The sequence below is a fragment of the Lepus europaeus genome, chromosome 21 (genome assembly GCF_033115175.1).
Source record: "Lepus europaeus isolate LE1 chromosome 21, mLepTim1.pri, whole genome shotgun sequence".
Lineage (NCBI taxonomy): Eukaryota > Metazoa > Chordata > Mammalia > Lagomorpha > Leporidae > Lepus > Lepus europaeus.
The window spans coordinates 18,594,284-18,608,629 of record NC_084847.1 but is presented as its reverse complement, the minus strand read 5'-3'; the positions used below and the strand labels follow the sequence as shown (position 1 = coordinate 18,608,629).

The 14,346-nt window shown below is 43.3% G+C and overlaps 1 protein-coding gene across 1 annotated transcript in view; it reads right to left on the bottom strand.

The window, feature by feature from the left end:
* Nucleotides 1-14,325, bottom strand: part of DCTN5 (dynactin subunit 5) — a 28,624-nt gene extending 14,299 nt beyond the window's left edge. The window contains exons 1-4 of the mRNA XM_062180381.1: nucleotides 14,182-14,325; nucleotides 12,997-13,065; nucleotides 7,712-7,830; nucleotides 4,568-4,679 (exon numbers count right to left, since the gene is read on the bottom strand). Coding sequence (XP_062036365.1) covers nucleotides 4,568-4,679; nucleotides 7,712-7,830; nucleotides 12,997-13,065; nucleotides 14,182-14,229 — 348 coding nt within the window. The 5' untranslated portion in view covers nucleotides 14,230-14,325. The remainder of the gene's footprint in view (nucleotides 1-4,567; nucleotides 4,680-7,711; nucleotides 7,831-12,996; nucleotides 13,066-14,181) is intronic.
* Nucleotides 14,326-14,346: the final 21 nt, after the last annotated feature.

Here is a 14,346-nt window from a genome sequence, read left to right as displayed (position 1 = left end):
CAGAAAGCAGAAAAGTGTTGCAGACTAACTCTCATGATATCAGTTGGACCTCTGAAGTCATTTAGGCCTGATATTAGGTCTACTTCAGTACCCTTAGTTTACTCTAGTCAATACATTTTGCTTTCCACCTTCCAGTTTAGGGTTTGCTTTTTTTTTTTTTTTTTTTTTTTTTTTGACAGGCAGAATGCACAGTGAGAGAGAGAGAGAGACAGAGAGGAAGGTCTTCCTTTTGCTGTTGGTTCACCCTCCAATGGCCACTGCGGTCAGCGCATCGTGCTGATCCAAAGCCAGGAGCCAGGTGCTTCTCCTGGTCTCCCATGCGAGTGCAGGGCCCAAGGACTTGGGCCATCCTCCACTGCGAGGTTTGCTTATTATTTGTTCTTTTTTGTCAATTCCAACTTGAAAAGTCCTGAGAAATTCATTTGGATATGAAATTATGAGTTCATCTGCTCTCCTACTGGCTAGTGATAGTTATTTGAATGTTTGGGCTCGATTTGATGCTTGATTTTATCCATTGGTATCACTTCCTAATCCTGCCATAATCCACAACATTTTGATGGCAAGAAATAAAGTCTGGGAGACTCACCTGTTTTGTAGGTTAAGAGAAAAGAGGGCCTTGTGTAGACAGTTTAAATTTGTGCTTTAGACTATGGGGTAGATGAAGTTTCAGTTTTTAGTAACTTGTTCACACCACCCGAATTTTAAGTTCACTTGTGTTCTGGGTAGACAATACAATAAAATACCCCTGGCCAAGAATGTGGACATCTTCACAAATACTAGGACAATGCTAACCTGTCCAGACTGTAGATTTCACCAAAGAATACAGAGAGCACTTTGATTTGGTTGTGTTCAGATTTTTCCTCATTATTACATACCCAAATCTTACCTATTTCCAGAAAAGGCAGATCACTAAATGAATTTTTAAAAATGTTTTATACCTCTGAGGTCTGAGGCTGACTCAGTTGTCCCCAGCTGGAAGGCTGATAGCATTGGCAGTGCTTTGTAACATCTGTGGCTCAGAAGCAAGTTATAAACACAGCTCTCTGTGCCTCCTGGAAAGCTGTCTCCCAAGAATGTACCCGCTGGTGGCCATTTCAAAAACATGGCAACTGGCTCTCTCCTAGTGACTCCCCAACTAATATTAACTCAAAGACTTTATGTCACCCCTAAGCTCCTAATACCTCAGGCTGAGAATGTGGGGCACTGAGTAAAAGGAAACAGGAAAGAATGTGCTGATACATTCCCATGGAGGGATCTGAAGATAAAGGGCCCTGGAAAAGGAATGTACCACTAGCCATCACACAGCCTGCAGGTGCCTGCTTTGCCCATTAGCTGGCGCTGCTGCCCACTTAGAGAAATGCTGCTCCGCTGGGTTCCAGAAGCATCTTGGGTAGACTTATCTACCCAAAATGAAAAATAAAAAAATGCGGGTACTTTTTAGGCATGAATGGACTGGTAATAGCTGAAGAGGTAAATAGCTAACCTAACTTTTTTATTCTTTCCTACAGAACTTTTCAAGGAGTCAAGAACTATAGGCAGGCTGTTAGCACTGCAGCCACCAGTGTATCTCTGTGCAAATTGGTTACATCTGAGCCTTGGTTTCCTCATCTGTGAAACAGGACTAAAACTGAACCTGCAGTGGTGTTGTCAAGATTAGGGATAATGGACGTAAAATGCACAGCACAATAACAGTGCATATTAGTACTACTTACTAAACTTTTCCTTCAGGCATAAGGACAATTTTGGTTAATGCATACACCATCATATATTCAACCACAAGACAGATATCACAGGAGATGGTCTAGGAAGGAAGGATCTGTGCATGAAGGCAATTAAATTCTTTCTGAAAGAGTTCTTGCTAGCTCTAAGATTCTAGAATTTTAAAAGATTTTTTGGAGCTCACCTGAGGAGTTATTGAGGCTCACTGAACTACTGCCAAAACTGAACAATAGCATACATCAAAGTCTGAAAGATGGTAAAAAAGCAGACAATAGGACTAGAATTCTCTAAGCACTGGAAATATACTTTGGATTTAATCATCCAGACACTTGCTTTGGGGATAAAGGAAAGGGTTATGGGACTAAGCCACTATAGTAATGTCTTCACTTTGCAAAGGAAAGTATAAGAAAACCCCAACTGTGGCTTGGAGGGCAAGTCTTTGTTAAATAGTCAAGGAAAGGGGACAGGATGGATTTTACTGTCTTCCCCCTCTCCTCAACATCAGGCTGAACTGAGGCATCTGTCTCTACTACATACTAAGTATTCCTCTGGAGCAAGAATATCTGATAGAACATTTCTAGTTAGTGGGGCCGGAGCTGTGGCACAGTGGGTTAATGCTCTGGCCTGAAGCGCCAGCATCCCATATGGGCGCTGGTTGCTCCACTTTCGATCCAACTCTCTGCTATGGCCTGGGAAAGCAGTAGAAGATGGCCCAAGTCCTTGGGCCCCTGCACCCACATAGGAGACCCGGAGGAAGCTCCTGGCTCCTGGCTTCGGATTGGCGCAGCTCTGGCCGTTGCGGCCAACTGGGGAGTGAACCAGAGGATGGAAGACCTCCCTCTCTCCCTGTCTCTGCCTCTCCTTCTATGTGTAACTCTGCCTTTCAAATAAATAATAAATAAACCTTTTTTAAAAAAAATTCTAGTAGCAAGTCAGACTGGAAACAGCAGTGTGTTTCTCCACTGCATGTTCATCTCTGCTGTGCTCAATAGCTCCTGGAATGTGAACTGCAAGTGTGATATTTTAGGATCTGACTCTTATCCGTGGCAGAGAGCTGGCTCTGTATTAATGGGGACAGCCATTAAGGAAACATGAAAATGGTCTGGGCTTTTCCCAGAATCTAGTGTGAGGTACAAATCTAAAACATAAAAATGTAGCCCCTGTCTTGAACATCCTCACCTCAACATTCTCATGAGTTCCAACGGCTCTTTGTCTATGAAACAGCAAGCAACTCAATCTTGCAAAGGCTTCGCTGGACAAAATAAATGGATGCCTAAGTTCCTGTGGACCAGGGTCCTATAGGTGTTGCTGAGCACAGGTCTGCTTGTATCCTAACTACTTGCAATTCCCCTAACATCATGTCCCTCGGTGTTTCTGATTCTTACACATGCCAGTGTCTTTCATGAAATGCTCACTCTCTCCAGGTCTGCTGGGCCAATTTCTTTTCTTTTTTTTTTTTTTAAAGATTTTATTTATTTATTTTTTTGACAGGTGGAGTCACAGACAGTGAGAGAGAGAGAGAGAGAGGTCTTCCTTCCGTTGGTTCACTCCCCAGATGGCCACAATGGCCCGAGCTGTGCCGATCCAAAGCCAGGATTCAGGTGCTTCTTCCTGGTCTGCCATGTGGATGCAGGAGCCCAGGCACTTGGGCCATCCTCTACTGTTTCCCAGGCCACAGCAGAGAGCTGGACTGGAAAAGGGGTAGCTGAGACTAGAACCGGCGCCCATATGGGATGCCGGTGCCGCAGGCGGAAGATTAACCTAGTGCGCCATGGCACCAGTGCTGGGCCAATTTCAATTCACCCTTCAGATCCCTTGCCTTCATTATATTATAAACTCAATAAGGTAAGGCAACATAGCAAATTATATTGCCTGGAATTAAATCCCAGCTCCACCATGTCTAGCCTTGTCAAAGCCCTTATACTAGGGATAATAACCTAAAGTATCTAAGAGCCTAAGATGATTAAATGAAGTGTCAAAGGAGAGTTTAACATCATATGGAAAAAGCTCTATAAGGTTAGTCATTGGGGCAGTTTAAGATGCTGGTTAAAGGGCCGGTGCCATGGCGTAGCAGGTAAAGCCACTGCCTGCAGCACTGGCATCCCTTATAGGTGCCAGTTCAAGTCCCAGCTGCTCCACTTCTGATTCAGCTCCCTGCAAAGGTACCAGGGAAAGCAGTGGAAATGGCCCAACTGCTTGGGACTCTGCACCCATGTGAGAGACTTTGAAGAAGCTCCTGGCTCCTGGCTTCAGAAGAGTCTAGCTCCAGCCATTGTGGCCATTTGGGGAGTGAAACAGTGGATGGAAGATCTTTGTCTCTCTCTCTCTTTCTGCCTTTTTCTCTGTAACTGTTTCAAATAAACAAATAAAGTTAAAAAAAAAAAAAAAAGACGGTGGTTAAGACACTCATGTCCCACATTAGAAATGTCTGGGTCCAATTCTTGGTTTTGGCTCCCAAATCCAGTTTCCTATGAATGTACACCCTTGGAGGCTGTGGTGAGGGGTGAAGTAATTAGGTTCCTGGCACTCATGTGGGAGATTTACATTTGAGTTTCTGGCTCCCAGCTTTGGCCCTGGCCAAGCTCAGGCCATTGCAGGCATCTGTGGAGTGAACCAGTAGATGGGAATACACACACTATTTTTCTTCTCTCTCCTTCTCAAAAACAAATAAAAATTACAAAACAAAAAGAGATTAGCCATTATTATTATTAAAGACTAGAAAAGCTTCAAATTCAACAAGAGCTAACCTTGGGAAGATGAGAAGCTACTCCCTGCTGGGTGACTGCTGTGAGGGACGGAAGGCAGGGGACAGGGGAGGGAGCTTGGCCAGCCAGGTCCCAGTACTCACAATCACACAGTTCTTGCCGACGTGAACGTAGGAACCAATCTGAGCTGCATTGACCACACAATCTTCCTCAATAAAGACATGGTCCCCGATATGTAAAGGAAAGAACGCAACACTAGAGAAGGAAAAGAAGAACAAAGAAAGGTCAACGTGATGCACTTTGGGTCAAAGTTTAATGTAAATTTCAACCTCATTATTTTGTCTTAATAGAAAAATTCCATATACTGAAGAAGATAAATGAGACTAATGGCTCAAAATTAGAAATATTAAACCAAAAAGTATACAGAAACAGCAAGGCAAAAGAGACAGATTTTCAAAGCAGAACAGACATCAAATAAAAATTAATGAATGTTCACTCATCTCTGTTTCCCTTGAAATGCTCATAGATCACTTTTTTAAAAAAAGATTTATTTATTTGAAAGGCAGAGTTGGGGGCCAGAGCTGTGGTGCAGTGGGTTAAAGCCCCGGAGTTTAGTGCCAGCATCTCATATGGGCGCCAGTTCTAGTTGCAGCTGCTCCACTTCCAATCCAGCTCTGTGCTATGGCCCAGATCCTTGGGCCCCTGCACCCCGTGGGAGACTCAGAAGAAGCTCCTGGATACTGGCTTCAGATCAGCCCAGCTCTGCCCATTGCGGCCATCTGGGGAGTGAACCAGTGGAAGGAAGACCTCTCTCTCTGTCTCTCCCTCTCACTATCTGTAACTCTGCCTCTCAAATAAATAAAATCAAGAAACAAAGGCAGAGTTACAGACTATGCTACGAACAGGGGATATCAAGGGGAGCAAGAGAGACACCGTTCTGTCCATGAGGAACTTCTAAACAAATGAAGAAACCAGATTAAATAAATGATTATAGAAGTAATTAGTTACAACTGTAATAAGTAAGAGTATATAATCAGGAGATGTCATGTGACCCAGAGGTTTGGGACAAACTTAACCAAAAATGACATTTAAGCCAAGTCATGAAGGATGAGTAGGAATTAGGAGGTTTTCTCCAGATTTCTGACATCATTCCCATTGTCCAGGATTCCTCAAATGTCACTGTCAGTGGTTCTGTGATTGCACTGATCAAGTAGCTTCCCAGTACTTTTGGATGTAATCTCTAGATTGGAACTGATAGTAACTAGATGTTCACTAGCTTTCCCCAGTCTGGTTCTGCTATGTCATTATGTCAGGAATATTTTGTCAGAGACGACACCTGTCCTCCCTGACCTGTAATTTATTTAAACATTCCTTAATCCAGCAGTATTCTGAGTCTGGACCCCTCATGTAGCAATAAATTTCCTGATCTCATCACAGTCTGCTACTGCAGTACTGACAGTTCTTCATCTTTAAATAAAAAATCCCACCTTCTATAGTATTATCCGGTTCTGGTATGATATGCAGGGGGTGAGGGGGAAAGACCTGCATTAAGGGCCAGTGCTGTAGTGTGGTGGATAAAGCCACTGCCTGCAGTGCTGGCAGCCCATATGGATACCGATTTGAGTCCTGGCTGCTCCACTTCCGATCCAGCTCTCTGCTGTGGCCTGGGAAAGCAGTGGAAGTTGGCCCAGGTCCTTGGGCCCCTGCACCCACGTGAGAGACCCAGAGGAAGCTCCTGGCTCCTGGCTTTGCATCAGCACAGTTCCAGCCATTGCAGCCAATTGGGGAGTAAACCAGCGGATGGAAGATCTCTCTCTCTCTCTGTCTCTCCATCTTTCTCTCTGTAACTCTGACTTTCAAATAAATAAATAAATAAATAAAATCTTAAAAAAAAAAAAAAAGACGTGCATTCATCTTGTCATGTTTTGCTATTTATACTTTGCTATGTATGTATTTCTCACATGGGCTTTACATATCCCTCCATTCTACTCATTCTTAGTGCTTTTCCTGGTCGATAAACAACCCAATAAGGCCAGTACCAGGAGGTGGAGTCACTAACCCTAGCACAATGTCAGTCACTATGAGGCCACAGACGGGTACCACAATGTTTTCAGGTTTTCCCGAAAAGGCTTCTGAGCTAATGAGTGAATGTTCACGTGAATAATGTAGGATTACTCTGTGATTCAATTCCTGTGTGTAATGGAAAGCCTAGAGTACCACATCGTTATAGGAAATGTGAGATTACTCCTGCAGGGTATACTGCTAGGTATTATACTTATTTTGATCTAGTTGTTCCCTTCCTGTCCCTCCCTAACCTTCTTCACCTCATATAAGACCATTTCACATTATACAGTAGACATTCCATTATAGTTCCACATTATATAGTAGTTAACTGTTTATGGAATTGTTTCTGCCACTAGATTTTGAGAACTTTGAGATTTTGTGAACCACTAGATTTTGGTAACTTTATTTTATCTACCTTTATATGTCCAGCTTATATCCCAGTGGCTGGCATAAGAAAGCATTGAATAAACGCTCACTGACTTATTGAATGAAATGCAGGAAGGATCCAGGAATGCAATCTGTCAAAGAGGAGACGGGCCTGGAGAACACCACCACAGCAGGCATGGCTCAGTTTTCCTGCTGGGACCACATCTTTTCTTGGACAGTCCTTATTCCCAGTGAGGGATCAGTGAGCCTGACTTGAGCCTGTCCTTTGGGTCACAGCTGTTTAGACCAGGGGTGAACATTTAAATAAGCTGAGCCAATCAAATTCTCTTTCCTCACAATTTGGACAATGACACAGATCTCTGATTGCTATCTGTTGGAAACCTGAATGGAGAAGTGACATAGATAAGGGGCTGAGAGAGCCAGCTGGGCTCCATGGACACCTGGGATAGGTACAGCCAATCTGCGAGAGAAGAGGAGACAGCGGAAATGCATAGAGAAGAATAGTAGAGAAAGAGAGAGAGAGAGGCAGGCAGACAGAATAGTTATCTGGACTCTGGCTAGTTATCCAATTGCAGGTTCTAGTCCCTTGTGAGGTGGCTCATTTTATTAGTCTTAGGTTCCATCAAATATGCCTGTTGTCTCTTTAATCAGACCTCTTTACTTTTGCCATCTTAAGTGGATTCATTTCTGTCAACCAACCATCAACTAGACTAAGTCAACCACGTCAGGGTTGTGTTCATTATGACACACTCACTACACTACAACTCAACACATGGACACCACCACCAGTAGCAGCATCTTGCCTAAGAGTAGAACAAAGTAATTAAATTACATACCCTTTGCTGAATTTCTTGAATGGTGGCCTTATGACACTACGACTTTTCACAACACAGTGGCGTCCAACTCTTACATTTGCCAGGTCCCCTCGGATGATACAGTCATTCATCACAATGGTCTATAAAAACAAAACACATTTTAAAACATAATAGCAAAAAGAGTAGGGAAAAAGACACTGAGAGTTATGTTATGATCCACTGCAACAAATAATCTGTAAAAAGGGTTATCTTTAAAAAAAGGATGTATTTATTTATTTGAAAGGCAGAGTTACAGAAACAGAGTAAGAGAGAAAGAGAGAGAGATTTTTCCATCCACTGGCCCACTCTCCTAATGGCTATAATGGCAAGGGCTGGGCCAGGCAGAAGCCAGGAGCCTGAAACTCCATTAGGATCTCCCACATGGGTGGCAGGAGTCCAAGCACTCAAGCCATCTTCTGTTGCTTTCACAGGCCATTAGCAGGGAGTTGGATCGGAATTGGAGCATCTAGGACTTGTATTGGTACTCATATGGGATACCAGTATGGATATAGCTTTTTAACCCACTACACACAACATCAGCCTCAAAAGGGGTGTCTTGCAAGGTAAAAACAGAACTGTTCCTGTGACACTGACCACTGCTAGACATGTTCCCAGTGTATGACAAGCTTTGGCCTTTATATCCCATGAATACAGCTCACTGAATGAACAACTGGAAATGCCCACAGCAGAGCTAGTTCACGACTCTCTTTAGATTCACTCAGGTCTACCTGCCCTCCGAGCCTCGGCTGCTTGCTCAGTGAAGAGTCCTGGCTGCCACTACCTTTCTCTTACCTCCTAAGGCTACCAGCTCTCTCCAACTTTATGCTCCCAGAGGTGGATCCACTGAAGTTCTGATTTGTTATCCAACTTCTGGACTCAGACTAAATGCTATACTACAGGTATAAGATCTGGCTCCAGGCCAGTGCTGCAGCTCACTAGGCTAATACTCCGCCTGCAGCACCGGTACCCTGGGTTCTAGTCCCGGCTGGGGCGCCAGTTCTGTCCCAGTTGCTCCTCTTCCAGTCCAGCTCTCTGCTCTGGCCCAGGAAGGCAGTGGAGGATGGGCCAAGTCCTTGGGCCCTGCACCCACACGGGAGACCAGGAGGAAGCACCTGGCTCCTGGCTTCGGATCAGTGCAGCGCGCTGGCAGTAGCGGCCATTTGGGAGGCCTTTCTGTCTCTCTCTCACTATCTATAACTCTCTGTCTCTCTCTCTCACTGTCTAACTCTGCCTGTCCAAAAAAATAAAAATAAAAAAATAAAATAAATAAAATAAAAATCTGGTTTCCTCAGAGACTTCCTGAGGTGCTAACACAATCCAGAACCCTGGGTTGGGGGCCAGTTAATGCCTCATACTTGGTAAAGAGTAGCCATTCTCAAAGGGTCTGTTGAATACATGAAGTAGATTACAAAAAAAAAAAAAAAAAAAAAAATTGCACTGAAGTTACAGCTGGAAAAATAAGCAAGGGACCAGATCATAAGAAATTATGAAAAAAAAATCTTTTTTAATCGACATAAAACGAGGAAAAAAAAAAGAAATTGTGCACAGATGTTTAGACTTTTTTCCTGAGGCCATAAGAAATCATTGATAGGGGATTAACATAACTGATTTTCATCTTAGAAATATTACTCTGAACAGAAAAAAAAGGAAAAAAAAGACAAAGAAAAAGAAATATTACCCTGGAAGCAGATGGAATCTGAATGGAGAATTAAAAGGAGTCTGGAGGAAAAGGGGCCCTAAAGATGACTACAGTGACTCAACATGAAAACAGATAATGGGCCTTCTAGGGCAACAGCTGTGGTGTAACAGGTAAAGCCACTGCATGTGATGCTGGCATCCCATATGGGCACCATTTCGAGTCCTGGCTGCTCCAGTATGTCATGCTAATTATATGAAACTCTGCAAAACACAAAACTAATTTCTAATAGTTTAACATCAGTAGTTAACTGGGGGCAAGGAGGATTGAGTTAAAGAGGTACAAGGAAACTAGGATAATGGAATATTTTACACTTTGATTATGGTAGTAGAAGCACACATGTACATATCAGTTAAAAAATTGTCAAACTGCACACTGAAAAATGGGTACATTTTAGTTTGCAAATTAAAAAACAAAAAAGGATAATCCATGTGACTTGGTCACTATTTGCCCAATTATTGGGGATAAGAGAATCTAGAGTACAGTAAGAAAATGTGAACATTATAAATTAAATTTTGAAATGTTTAGTTTGAGGTATTTGTGGGAGGATCAACAGCCAGCTAGAAATAAAGGTCTGGGGACTGGCATTGTGGCACCGTGGGTTTGGCTGCCACCTACAATGCCAGCATCTCATAAAGGCATCAGTTTTGATTCTTAGCTGCTCCAGTTCCAATCCAGTTCCCTGCTAATGGCCTGGGGAAGCCGCGGAAGATGGTCCAAGTAATTGGGCCCCTGAACCCACACAGGAGACTTGGATGAAGCTCTCGGCTCGTGGCTTCAGCCTGGCCCAACCCTGGCCAGAGCGGCCATTTGGGGAGTGAATCAGCAGATGGAAGATCTCTCTCTCTCTCTCTCTCTCTCTCTTTCTTTCTTAATTCTGTAACTCTGCCTTTCAAACAAATTAATTAACTAAAAAAAAAAAAAAAAAAAAAGGAAATAAAGGTCTGGGGCCAGGAAAGTCAGACTAGGGAGACAGATGGGACACCTGATAGGTAGGTGAACCTAGAGAAATCACTAGCCTGAATGCCAGGCTCAGAGATGATACTAAAGTGGAGGGGCAGGTAGAGCCTAGCAGTTACAATGCCCATGTCTCAGTGCCAGTTGTGGGACAGCAGGTAAAGCTGCTCCCTGCAACAACAGCATCCCATATGGGTGCTGGTTCATGTCCTGGCAGCTTCATTTGATCCAGCTCTCTGCTAATGGCCTGGAGAAAAAAGTAGGAGATGGCCCAAATGTTTGGGTCTCTGTCTCCCACATGGGAGACCTGGAAGAAGCTCCTAGCTCCTGGCTTTGGTCTTGCCCACCCTGGCTGTTGCAGCCATCTAGGGAGTGAACTAGTGGTTGCAAGATCTCTCTCCACCTTTCCCTCTTTCTGTAACTATGCCTTTCAAATAAATAAATTTAAAAAAAAAAAAAAAAAAACCTTCTGTGTATCAAAGGACATTATCAAGAAAGCCAGAGATAATTATAGAACGAGCAAAAATATTTGCAAATCATACATCTGATAAGGGTTTAACATACAGAATACATAAAAAACTCCTACAACTCAGCCACAAAAAGACAACCCAATTTTAACATAAGCAAAGGACTGAAGATGTACAAATGGCCAATAAGTACATGAAAATATTTGCAGTATCATTAGTCATTAGAGAAATACAAAGCAAAACCATAATGAGCTAGACTTCACACCCACTAGGAAGGTTATCATCCAGAAAACAGAAAATAACAGGAGCTGCTGAGGATGTGGAGAAATTGGCACCCTGTACATTGCTGGTGGGAATAAACAACAGTACTACAGCCATCATGGAAAACAGTTTGGCAGGTTCTCAAAGTTAAACACAGACACACCCAGCAATTCCATTCCTAGGTATATACTCAAAAGAACTGAAGACAGGGACTCGATCAGACACTTGTACACCAATATTCATTGCAGCATTATTCACAGTAGCCGAAAAGTGAAAAGAACCCAAGTGTCCATCAACAGATGAATGGATAAACAAAATGTGGCACATGCACATACATAATGGAATATTATTTGACTATGAAGAAGAATGATGGCTACGAAGGTGGAACAACGCAGATGAACCTTGAAAATATCATGCTAAATGAAATAAGCCAGGTAAAAAAGGACAAATATCATGACTCCATTTACATGACATATCTAGAACAGGCACATTCATAGAGACGGAAAGCAGACTGAGGTTAGCTAAGAATGGGAGTAGATGGGAATGGGGAGTATTCCTTAGTAGCTATAGGTTTTCTGGGGCCGGCGCTGTGGCACAGTGGGTAAAGCCGCCACCTGCAGTGCCGGCATCCCATATGGGCACTGGCTCAAGTCCTGGCTGCTCCACTTCCAATCAGGCTCTCTACTATGGCCTGGGAAAGCAGTAGAAGATGGCCCAAGTCCTTGGGCCCCTGCACCCTCATGGGAGACCTGGAAGAAGCTCCTGGCTCCTGACTTTGGATCAGGGCAGCTCTGGCCATTGCAGCCAATTGGGGAGTGAACCAGAGGATGGAAGACCTTTCTCTTTCCCTCTCTCTCTGCCTCTACTTCTTTCTCTGTGTAACTCTGACTTTCAAATAAATAAATAAATCTTTAAAAAAAAAAATCCTAAAAAAATAGGTATAGGTTTTCTGTTTGGGGTGTATATAAATATTTATCTCACCACAGGAAAAAAATCTTCCCTACAAAGTCACAGAAAATGTCTAAGAAGTAGCTGATTTTCATAAATCCTTTATACATCTGCTAATGAAATCAGATGGAAAAAAAGAATTTCCCAATTCTGTGCAGACACAGTATGTCTGAACTGCAATTATGGGAGCATTATTTCTTTCCCACCAAATCTCACGGTATGATGGCATAAAGGAGACTGCCTCTACAGAAAATATTTGTGCTCTCTTGGCTGTGACTGTTTTCTCTCTGGAAATTAGAAATGTAACATTTAAAGGGAAACTGATTTCAAAACTGAGTGTCCAATATGGCAGGAATAACAATCAACCTCAGAGTTTGTTAACACTAAATACATCTTGTGATACTTTCAGTTTTGCAATGCTCTAATATCATTTGCAGGATTATAGTCATCTCTTTGCTATTTCAGTTTATTCAGACTATAAGATTCTAAGCCATTCAGTTTCCATTTTGCAAATTTGTCTCATATTTAAATACCTTTCCTAAGTCTCATATTAACTTTGTTGCAGTTAATATTGAATGATTAATTATTCTTAAACAGATAATTTTATAAGTATTACTTTAGTAATAACTTTAAATATTTTATTGCCTGTTTGTTACATGTCCAGTAGTTTAAGGCACACTATAATGTTACACAGTATTTTCCATTCTAGGTACTAGTGTATTTTTTTCCAGCATAAAAGGAAAAAGACTTTCAGTTGCTTCCTTTTATTGAATCACTTTTGCAATGAAATAAATGAAATCTGGATCACAAAAAGAAAAAAAAAAGAGAATTGGGCAATGTACAACATATAAGCATCAGGGCAACATTTTATCTGCCTTGCTAATGTGGTTATTAGTTGAAGGCAATCAAAGGCATTTGGAGCTGGTTCTGTCCTTTACCTTGCCATTAAGAACGATGTTCTGGCTTCCACACAACACAGATTGGCGACTGACTTTGTTCCCAGATGCCTAAAAGGAAAACAACAGAAAATTGGGGTGAGCCAAGTGAGTGGGTTTCTAAGTTACAGCTTCCAACAAGAAAACTCATTAGTGGAGAAGAAAGGACTTGAATGGGGGAATCATTCTACAGTGGGATGAATCTAGGATATCGGAAAAGCAAGTGTGGATTAGGAAAACAAGGGACCTGAGGAATTCGGATATAGTAGGTCCATGGCTTAGTGGCATCAAACAGGGAAGTGGATCCAAGGCCCAGTTTTTCTTTTTTGTTTGTTTTGACAGGCAGAGTGGACAGTGAGAGAGAGAGACAGAGAGAAAGGTCTTCCTTTTTGCCGTTGGTTCACCCTCCAATGGCCGCTGCGGTAGGCACGCTGCGGCCGGTGCACCGCACTGATCCGATGGCAGGAGCCAGGTGCTTCTCCTGGTCTCCCATGCGGGTGCAGAGCCCAAGCACTTGGGCCATCCTCCACTGCCTTCCCGGGCCACAGCAGAGAGCTGGACTGGAAGAGGAGCAACCGGGATAGAATCCGGCTCCCCAACCGGGACTAGAACCCGGTGTGCCGGCGCCGCAAGGCGGAGGATTAGCCTGTTAAGCCACGGCGCCGGCCTGTTTTTTTTTTTTTTTAAAGCTTTTATTTAATGAATATAAATTTCCAAAGTACAGCGTATGGATTACAATGCCCACCCCCCCAAGGCCCAGTTCTAAACAAAGGAGGGTAATGACTTCACCAGTGCCAGAGCTGTGAGACCACAAAGCAAAATAACAGTAACGTTTACTGTACACTTGCCCCGATTCCAGCGTTTCAGACCCATATCACGCACTGACTATAAGGAGCACAGTGACAAGAATATGAAATCGTAGTTTTAAAAAAAAGTTTAAAAGGGCCTGATACTTAAAACTGCAAATCATAGGAGGGCTGGGACTTATCCTAACTCCACGAGAAAATGAGAAATAAACACAACGAGCCTTAACCGCCCATTCACGGACTGACAAAGCCAGACCACACGCGAGGGGTCACTAGGTAATCCCTGACCACTGCCAAAGGGCTCGGGGTGGGTGGGGCAGGATGGGGCAGAGGGCCGTCCGTCAAAGGGACCCCGGCGTGGCAGACATCTGGACATGCGCACCGTCTCAATGTACTCGGACTTGTTGTAGAGCAGCTCGCCCAGCTCCATGGCCGCCAACTCCTCGCCACAGCTCCGGGTCCTGTCAAACCACGTCCAGACGTCAGGGATGCAGGCTACTTCCGGTTGCTCCGCTACTTCCGGTTTGTCCTCCACTTCCGCTTTAGA